This window comes from Typopeltis vanoorti, chromosome 6, assembly GCF_054136105.1.
Source record: "Typopeltis vanoorti isolate ZY-2024b chromosome 6, IOZ_Tvanoo_1.0, whole genome shotgun sequence".
NCBI classification, from domain to species: Eukaryota; Metazoa; Arthropoda; class Arachnida; order Uropygi; family Thelyphonidae; genus Typopeltis; species Typopeltis vanoorti.
Genome location: NC_143554.1, coordinates 118,830,448 through 118,841,119, shown reverse-complemented (window position 1 = coordinate 118,841,119; position 10,672 = coordinate 118,830,448). Strand labels below are relative to the sequence as shown.

At 39.1% G+C, this 10,672-nt stretch overlaps 1 protein-coding gene across 1 annotated transcript; it reads left to right on the top strand.

Moving 5' to 3' along the window:
• The first annotated feature begins 280 nt into the window (after positions 1-280).
• Positions 281-8,250, top strand: LOC150105868 (uncharacterized). Its single transcript, XM_090394378.1, has 2 exons — positions 281-1,433; positions 7,669-8,250. Exons 1-2 carry the CDS (start codon positions 732-734, stop codon positions 7,984-7,986), a joined length of 1,020 nt encoding a protein of 339 aa, XP_090250504.1. The 5' UTR covers positions 281-731; the 3' UTR covers positions 7,987-8,250.
• Positions 8,251-10,672: the final 2,422 nt, after the last annotated feature.

Sequence of the window (10,672 nt, the reverse complement as noted above, 5' to 3'; positions counted from 1 at the left end):
ATCGTTGATAATTCCTGATTTATTTTTTGTCCTTGGTTGACAAAAAATAAAAAATAATAATAATAAATTAATAAATTAACACCAATGAAATTCCATCAGTTGACGCTAGATGACACTACATATTTTTTGTAGGATGGATCAGGTACATTGCTATGACGTAAAGTGGCTACAAGTTGAGAGATTCAAATCTCTCGAACTGCGCCCTTCACTACACATACGTTGACGGTTCACCTTGATAACTCTCGCCTTGGGAATTGCACTTGACTTTGAAGATGCACGATGTCGTTGAGTCATATTTGTACGCAACTGTCAGTTTGACGACGTGGCAGCGGCTCTGATGTTATCTGTAAATGAACAATAGGAAGAGGGTTAAGATAATATTGCTGAGACTGCAGGTTTTTTAAATTTTTAAAAAGTTAGTATTCACTCAACGTAACTGACGAGTGAGCACAAAGCAGGAAATGAAGTGGCCATACAAAACACGTGACCTCAAGGACACAAATAAAACGAACAATAACTTGTCCCGGTGATACAGAAGTGTAAGTGCAGTGGGGCGACCGACTGAACACCGAAGGTGGATTTCATTGGCCGTCAGTGCATCTACTCGAATAGTGACGGAAGGAGACTGGCACAAGCAGCTCCCACCTGCCTTTGATACGCAATATCTCCGTTAAGTCACCGCTGTTACTGCAGTGATATTCAGGTAAATCTTGAGAATTTATTTTTTTATTATGGCGAATAAGAAGATGTTGACGCCAGAGTTTATTCTCGACACTCCGATGGTAACAAAAGCAGTGTCGACTTTGAGTGGTCTAATAGAGACCGAACTTAGGGAAGAGAATATTACCGAAGAACGACATAAAATTGACGAGGAATTGCGATTAATAAAAAGTAGTTATAATCCCGCACATTTACAACAAGATGTTATCCATGATTACGGATTCGACAGTGCTATAAGTCGGTGTGCTTATATGGCATACTACGCAGCCATCCATTTATGCTCCATTGAGTATACTATAACCGATTGTCTGAATACAAGGGAAGGCATTCTTTTTCAGCAATGGCTCGCAGATATTGAGTCGAAAGAGGAATTAAAAATCTGTTCCCTTGGAGTAGGTCCGGGGTGCGATGTGATTGGGTTTTTACAAGCACTGAATGGATCTGATAATAAGTTGGCCAAACTGAAGGCAATTCACATCACTGGGGTGGATAAGATGGGCGCTTGGAAAAATACTTTTAAACGTTCTTTAACTCAGGTAATGCGGGATGACTTACAGCTCTCCAATGCACCAATTCTCCATTTTTACCAAGGTGACCTGCTTGTAAAGTGGTCTGAAGACGTCACTAAAAGTGTTCAAGATGCGGATGTGATTTTGGGAGTGAAATGTTTCTCCAACCACATATGGCAGGGGGAATTTGTGCCAGCTCTAGAGGTATTTTATTTTATATTCATTTCATATTAAATGGAATTCATATTCCATTTCATCTGTTTGTGTTATTAATTTTAAGGTGATTATTGCATTTTTGTTATCTTCGTTACTGAGAGAGAGAGAGTAGTAGTAGTAAACATTACTTTTAATAATCAACTTCATTCTATTTGATTTCGCACTTCATTTGAAACACACAAAATGCGTAAGCAATTTTTGTAATCGTGTTTACCCATTTTACAGAACATTTTTTATAAAAGGTGCCCTTTTATAGATTCGTTATCTCAAAATCGAACCTAGAGCAGTTTTAACATATACATCACTGAGGCATGGAATTTCTTTTGATGTATAATCGTCTTTTCGATTCCTTTTGTTCAAATTATTTCAGAATTCTGGCTGAAGGGATTTCATTGAAGCTTACAAAAATGAATTGACAAAAATTAAAAGTATTTGAGAACTCCTTGATAACTGTTGTCATTTTCACTGTGGTCGAGCCATTTTAGTTACGAAATGAGGCAAAATAAAACTATACATCTACAACTTAATTTAATTACAACCTTCATGCATTTTCTTATACTTTTTCAGATTAAAAAATAGAATAATAACAAAACAGATATGGATTTTGTTATTATTCTATTTTTTAATTTCGTGGTGAGTGGTAGACGGGTGGCTCATTGTTGCAGAGTTCTGTCATTGCTAATTCATTAATATGCAAGTGTTTTAGTCCATAACCGATTTCATATCCGACCTTTGTTTTTATTACATTGAGTAGGACATCGTATTATTTCGCTCGATTCTTTAAATCTACGCAAATAATTTTTGAATTATATATTTAGCAGTTTTGTCAGTTCCCAATTCACTTGATGTTTTTCTCTGGTCTTGTGAAATGCCATTGCTGATTTATGTGTCCGTTGTTCCCTGTTGGAGGATTTCTCCAGATCGACCCGTCTGTACAGCGTAACAAATATCGAAAATACAGAAGTTATTATTACTTTATTATTCTTTTTTACACTCCTGGTCATTTCCTTTTCTATATCATCCATCAACTGACGGGTTCAGTGCCCGGATGAAGAAATATTTGCATCTAACTTTATCTCTGGCCGTGTCTGTGATCTCTCTGAAGCTTGAGAATTGTGATCTTTCCTTCAAAGACTGTAGCCAAGTTATTTTTTTGGTTCACCTCTAATGATTTCTTTCAAGGCTATAGTTTAGTAATCTCTTAGGGTATTCTCTGGAGGTATCCAAACTATCTCAATTGTCGTTTAAGAAGTATATCTATGATATCTTTTGTATAGTTTAATTTGTTTTGTATTTTGATCTGTGAGTTTTATTTATTTTACTAAGTCTTAAGCTTTTCATGTCGAATGGTCTGATTTTTTGTATTTCTTTCTGATTGAATATCCATGTCCCAGCTCCATATGTTGACATAGGTATAAAGATGGTTTTATATATTTTAGTTTCACGTTTTTTGAAAATCTGTTATTTTCCATATTTTGCTTAATTTATTCATATTAGACCATCCTATATGAAGTCTGTATTTTACTGACATCAATACATTGAATTCATAGTTAGGTACGCAGATTTAAAGAAACCAGCAAGTTATACAAATGTCCTACTCAGTGTAATAAAATCCAAGGTCTCATCTAAAACCAAGTATGGGTAGCATATAGAAAACACACATTCATGAATAAAACTATTACAGAACTTATACAGCGCACTGCAACAATGAAGCTCTGTTTGGTATCTTGCTACGATTTTCAACATCTAGTTCAAGTTTAATTTGAATAATGACATTGTTAATTCAAATATTTTTAAAAAAATCTGAAAGAGTATACGAAAATGTATGAAAGTAGTAATTAAATTAAGTAATTTTCTAATAAAAAGTGTACATTGTAATCAGACTCGGGAGAGATAACAAGGTTGAAGTAATGCAGAAATCATATATATCTCATATGCAAGCAGCCAGAAGGTGCCCCACCTTATAGATAAAAATGGCTAGACAGGAAAACATGGTATAATATTTTTCTGTCTGGCGAGACCTCAACTCGTTGGATTCCAGAGTCTCTGGAATCCAACAGCTCAAAAAGAAATAATACACACATACAATATATATATACAGGGTGTTCGGGATAAATTTGACATATTTATAATTAATTATATTTTTCCGTAAGTTACATGTATTAACACACACTTCTCTTCATTTAAAAGTTTGGACCCTTCTTCATTCATATACAAGATGTCAGAAAGGATGGATAGCTGGAACCCACCTGAATCATGGAAGAGAATAACTTGTATCATGATGATTCGTGCCCGCCATCAAAATAAGGATATTACGACTGCTGCCCAATGCTCCCTGAATACAGTAAAAACAATCAGGCATGAACTAGAGACTTGCAATGGTGACTACGAGGATGTAGCAAGAAGAAAGATCCCTAGCAGACGATCTGATTGCGTTCGTACAGCAGAATTCCTCGCAAATCTGCAGGAACAGGTGTTGAAGAACCCTGGCATTGGAATTCGGGCTTTGTTCGTGGAGTTGCTAACTGTAGTCAAGCCCTGGATAACAAGGGTAGCCAATGGTAGGCCGTATGTATGGCAGCAGGATTCGGCCCCTTGCCACACCTCTGGGAAAAGTCAAAAATGGTTGTCTGAAAATTTCTACGACTTCACCAGTCCAAATGTTTGGCCTCGAAACTCCCCAGACCTTAACCCCATGGATTATTTTGTATGGGGCGCAGTTGAAAAAGACACCAATCGCACTTCCAGTAATACAAAAGCCCAGTTAATGGATAAAATTAAAACAGTTTTTGCGGCCCTTCCCAGGGAGACTGTAGCATCAGCTTGTTCGAGGTTCCGAAGCAGAATTGAAGCTGTGATCGATGCTAATGGTGGTTATTTTGAGTAAATCTTGTTGATAGTATTGTAATTAACTCTGCCTGTAATGTTTTTTTGTCAATTCATTAAATTTAATAGATACAAAGAAGATTTTCTTTTTCCTTACGAAACTGTCAAATTTATCCCGAACACCCTGTATATATATATGTATTCAAAAATTTCAAAAATCTTTAATGGTTTACCTCTCTTAATCAAACGAAGCCAACATGAACACATACAGAGAGTACTTAAATTTCCATGAGAATATTGGAAATGTTTTTATAACAGATCTATAAAATGAAAAATTACCCAATACGAAATATTCAATTAAGTAGTAAACTGCACTGTTCTTATTGTGTGTGTGTGTGTGTGTGTGTGTGTGTGTGTGTGTGTGTGTGTGTGTGTGTGTGTGTGTGTGTGTGTGTGTGTGTGTGTGTGTGTGTGTGTGTGTGTGTGTGTGTGTGTGTGTGTGTGTGTGTGTGTGTGTGTGTGTGTGTGTGTGTGTGTGTGTGTGTGTGTGTGTGTGTGTGTGTGTGTGTGTGTGTGTGTGTGTGTGTGTGTGTGTGTGTGTGTGTGTGTGTGTGTGTGTGTGTGTGTGTGTGTGTGTGTGTGTGTGTGTGTGTGTGTGTGTGTGTGTGTGTGTGTGTGTGTGTGTGTGTGTGTGTGTGTGTGTGTGTGTGTGTGTGTGTGTGTGTGTGTGTGTGTGTGTGTGTGTGTGTGTGTGTGTGTGTGTGTGTGTGTGTGTGTGTGTGTGTGTGTGTGTGTGTGTGTGTGTGTGTGTGTGTGTGTGTGTGTGTGTGTGTGTGTGTGTGTGTGTGTGTGTGTGTGTGTGTGTGTGTGTGTGTGTGTGTGTGTGTGTGTGTGTGTGTGTGTGTGTGTGTGTGTGTGTGTGTGTGTGTGTGTGTGTGTGTGTGTGTGTGTGTGTGTGTGTGTGTGTGTGTGTGTGTGTGTGTGTGTGTGTGTGTGTGTGTGTGTGTGTGTGTGTGTGTGTGTGTGTGTGTGTGTGTGTGTGTGTGTGTGTGTGTGTGTGTGTGTGTGTGTGTGTGTGTGTGTGTGTGTGTGTGTGTGTGTGTGTGTGTGTGTGTGTGTGTGTGTGTGTGTGTGTGTGTGTGTGTGTGTGTGTGTGTGTGTGTGTGTGTGTGTGTGTGTGTGTGTGTGTGTGTGTGTGTGTGTGTGTGTGTGTGTGTGTGTGTGTGTGTGTGTGTGTGTGTGTGTGTGTGTGTGTGTGTGTGTGTGTGTGTGTGTGTGTGTGTGTGTGTGTGTGTGTGTGTGTGTGTGTGTGTGTGTGTGTGTGTGTGTGTGTGTGTGTGTGTGTGTGTGTGTGTGTGTGTGTGTGTGTGTGTGTGTGTGTGTGTGTGTGTGTGTGTGTGTGTGTGTGTGTGTGTGTGTGTGTGTGTGTGTGTGTGTGTGTGTGTGTGTGTGTGTGTGTGTGTGTGTGTGTGTGTGTGTGTGTGTGTGTGTGTGTGTGTGTGTGTGTGTGTGTGTGTGTGTGTGTGTGTGTGTGTGTGTGTGTGTGTGTGTGTGTGTGTGTGTGTGTGTGTGTGTGTGTGTGTGTGTGTGTGTGTGTGTGTGTGTGTGTGTGTGTGTGTGTGTGTGTGTGTGTGTGTGTGTGTGTGTGTGTGTGTGTGTGTGTGTGTGTGTGTGTGTGTGTGTGTGTGTGTGTGTGTGTGTGTGTGTGTGTGTGTGTGTGTGTGTGTGTGTGTGTGTGTGTGTGTGTGTGTGTGTGTGTGTGTGTGTGTGTGTGTGTGTGTGTGTGTGTGTGTGTGTGTGTGTGTGTGTGTGTGTGTGTGTGTGTGTGTGTGTGTGTGTGTGTGTGTGTGTGTGTGTGTGTGTGTGTGTGTGTGTGTGTGTGTGTGTGTGTGTGTGTGTGTGTGTGTGTGTGTGTGTGTGTGTGTGTGTGTGTGTGTGTGTGTGTGTGTGTGTGTGTGTGTGTGTGTGTGTGTGTGTGTGTGTGTGTGTGTGTGTGTGTGTGTGTGTGTGTGTGTGTGTGTGTGTGTGTGTGTGTGTGTGTGTGTGTGTGTGTGTGTGTGTGTGTGTGTGTGTGTGTGTGTGTGTGTGTGTGTGTGTGTGTGTGTGTGTGTGTGTGTGTGTGTGTGTGTGTGTGTGTGTGTGTGTGTGTGTGTGTGTGTGTGTGTGTGTGTGTGTGTGTGTGTGTGTGTGTGTGTGTGTGTGTGTGTGTGTGTGTGTGTGTGTGTGTGTGTGTGTGTGTGTGTGTGTGTGTGTGTGTGTGTGTGTGTGTGTGTGTGTGTGTGTGTGTGTGTGTGTGTGTGTGTGTGTGTGTGTGTGTGTGTGTGTGTGTGTGTGTGTGTGTGTGTGTGTGTGTGTGTGTGTGTGTGTGTGTGTGTGTGTGTGTGTGTGTGTGTGTGTGTGTGTGTGTGTGTGTGTGTGTGTGTGTGTGTGTGTGTGTGTGTGTGTGTGTGTGTGTGTGTGTGTGTGTGTGTGTGTGTGTGTGTGTGTGTGTGTGTGTGTGTGTGTGTGTGTGTGTGTGTGTGTGTGTGTGTGTGTGTGTGTGTGTGTGTGTGTGTGTGTGTGTGTGTGTGTGTGTGTGTGTGTGTGTGTGTGTGTGTGTGTGTGTGTGTGTGTGTGTGTGTGTGTGTGTGTGTGTGTGTGTGTGTGTGTGTGTGTGTGTGTGTGTGTGTGTGTGTGTGTGTGTGTGTGTGTGTGTGTGTGTGTGTGTGTGTGTGTGTGTGTGTGTGTGTGTGTGTGTGTGTGTGTGTGTGTGTGTGTGTGTGTGTGTGTGTGTGTGTGTGTGTGTGTGTGTGTGTGTGTGTGTGTGTGTGTGTGTGTGTGTGTGTGTGTGTGTGTGTGTGTGTGTGTGTGTGTGTGTGTGTGTGTGTGTGTGTGTGTGTGTGTGTGTGTGTGTGTGTGTGTGTGTGTGTGTGTGTGTGTGTGTGTGTGTGTGTGTGTGTGTGTGTGTGTGTGTGTGTGTGTGTGTGTGTGTGTGTGTGTGTGTGTGTGTGTGTGTGTGTGTGTGTGTGTGTGTGTGTGTGTGTGTGTGTGTGTGTGTGTGTGTGTGTGTGTGTGTGTGTGTGTGTGTGTGTGTGTGTGTGTGTGTGTGTGTGTGTGTGTGTGTGTGTGTGTGTGTGTGTGTGTGTGTGTGTGTGTGTGTGTGTGTGTGTGTGTGTGTGTGTGTGTGTGTGTGTGTGTGTGTGTGTGTGTGTGTGTGTGTGTGTGTGTGTGTGTGTGTGTGTGTGTGTGTGTGTGTGTGTGTGTGTGTGTGTGTGTGTGTGTGTGTGTGTGTGTGTGTGTGTGTGTGTGTGTGTGTGTGTGTGTGTGTGTGTGTGTGTGTGTGTGTGTGTGTGTGTGTGTGTGTGTGTGTGTGTGATGACAGCCTTTGATGTAGTATAAATGTTTATTCATTTTGTAGGAAATCTTCTGTTGTATGAAAGTTGGATCTGTTGTATTCCTTTTGGAAAACCGCGGAGCTCCTGCTGAGAAATATTATGAAGTTTACTTCTCAGACTTACTTGTGGAAACAGCTAATGCCTACTGTGATGACATCGACAAAGCCTCCTTGCAGACTATTCTACCAATGCCGTATAATCAGTATAAATATCAATTCCGAAATGATCAAGAAACTAAAGAAGTATTCGAAAGCAGCCTGTTTAATAAGTATGGTATCAATCCACAAACCGAAATCACCTCGACTGTTGGATTTTTTCGGAAAATGAAAAAAGATTTTTAATAAATTTTGAGTTTCACTTTTTCACTTTAAGAATATTTTGGGAATGTTGTTTGCTTTACTAGCAAAGGAAGTAGAAAAACATTCCAGAGATATCTTTACTGCTATCAAGTTTTATTCTTAAAAGTTCAGCTTGGGATATGAAAAAAAATCATGAAGGAATTATTTTAGCCATCTACTGTACTAGTATATCTGCTAATTAAAATTCAATGTTAACTAATATTACGCATTTTGTATTGATGATTTATTAAAATAATTTTTCATTTACATTTGGTCTCTTTCTTTTTCTTTTTTTTTCATAGAAGAAAGAATGAAATAAAAAAAGCTATTATTTTACGCTAAATGAATGGTTTAGTCTCTTTATAGATGAAAATTTAAAATCCTATTCTGTCCCTGAGTGATTAAACATGAATTCTTGGCAAGGAAGGTAGATAGATACCCAAGGAAGTTTTCTTTCGGCTTAATAGGAAATTGTTCAGAAAGAACGCATGACTACAAGAACGCAAGAATACAAATGTCTCATTGTATATATATACATGTAAATACTCTCTCCTAGGGGAGACCTGACTCCTACCAGGCGCGTCCCTCGGGTGGCGAATGAGGGAAACCCCAACGGGTTGCTCCGAATAAAGAATAAGGAGTCGTGAACCAAAGGATGCAGCAGAGGAGTGGCAAGCCGGCTGCATTATTCTGCCATTCAACCCTATGAATCAGGAGTCTCCACTGTGTCAAGAGAATGTTACTGCGTCCGAGGAAACCGACGCGACTGATCCTAGATCACAGGGAGCAGTTGAGAAGTTTAGTATGTTGTCTGCCAATAGAATTTCGCATCTCTTAACCTTAAATATAACGACGACACTGTTAAAACTTGGGAAAATAAATTTGATGGAAAAAAAAAACTTCCTAGGATTAAATGGGACATTTTAGGTTTGGCTGAAACCCATTGGATAGCAGAAGGAGTTATAAATCTAAATTCAGGAAAACTATTCTACTCGGGCAGAGAGGACAATATACATAGAGAAGGAGTCGCCGTTGTGTGAATAATAGTCTACAAAATGCAGTCATGGCCTAGAACCACATGACCCAAGAATGATCGCAATCGGATTAAAAGGTAAGGGGAAAATGTTCACTTCACAATAATTCAAATCTACGCGCCCGACCAGTCACATGAAGATGAAGAAATCGATACCTTTTATGATAAGTTGCAAGATCTAATAGTGATGGGATATTTTAATGCCAAGATTGGGCAGTTCACCCCAGGCATGGAGGATGTTATGGGCAGGTTCGGAGTTCATAACAGAAATGAAAGAGGTGAAAGAATTTTAGAATTTTGTAAAGCAAATAATCTATTTATCTGTTGCACCCTTTTTTTCCATAGACCTTCCCACAAATACACATGGACCTCATCATATGGTACAACAAAGAACTGTATTGATTACATTCTAATCAAACGCAATTGGAAATCATCAGGTGCAAAATGTTAGAACTTTAAAAACTCCAGACTTCGACACTGACCGCGAACTGCTAGCAGCAAAAATTAAAATTCAAGTATCGTAAATCACGAGCTCCTATCAACAAATGGACCTGTCAAAACTGAAAGAGAAATCTATGCAAGATAATTATCAGACACTAATAGGAAATTAGTTTAGAAGATTATCCTATAACAATATAGAAAATACATGGAATCAAGGTAAAAAAATTGTTACAAGTACTGCAAGAAACATACTTGGTACAACATCAAGACCAAATCATGAATGGATAACCCTTGAAATTCTAACTCTTTAGAAGAAAAAAGAACAGCAAAGCATATATTAAATATAAAAAATACAGAAGAAAATAAACAACATTATAAGAATCTTAAAAACAAAATTGATAAAATGTGTACATCTGCCAAAAACAACTGGTTGGAGGAAAAAACAAAACTCTGAGAAGAAGCTAATAAAAGAAATGATAATACAACGGTATACACAATTACCAAAGAACTAACTAAGATCTATAAAGATAAACCATTAACAATGAAAGATAAAAACAATCTAGAAACTGGGTCAATACAAAATATTAAAATAATTTGGACTACTATCAAACATTATTTCAAAAAGAACAGGAGGAGGAAAGTATAACAGAAAAGATGATATATGAAAAGGCACCACCCATAACCTCAGCAGAAATTATAAATGCAATAAACCCAATGAAACTTTCAAAAGCTACGGGTAAAGATGAATATCTATAGAACTATGGAAATATGGTGGCAAAGAAGCCATTAATTTCTTAATGAATTTATTTTATCAAATTCTTAATACTGGAGTAATTCCAACTGACTGGAAAACAGGAATTATTATACCAATTCACAAAAAGGAGACAAAAGAATATGTGAAAATTATAGACCCATAACACTCATGAGTCATAGTTATAAACTACTCATTAGAATTATACAAAAGAGAACACGGGTGCTTACAGAAAAAATCATAGAGGAAAACCAAGCAGGATTCAGGCCACATAGATCCACTATAGACCATATCTGCACCATTAATAATGTAGCAGAAAAATATTGGGAATACAACCTGCCCATATACTGTTGTTTTATAGATTTTAAGCAAGCCTTTGATTCAGTTAATAGAAACAAATTGACTACTGTCCTAAAAAACGTAAAAATGGATTCTGATATTTTAACATTCATTACAAATTATTA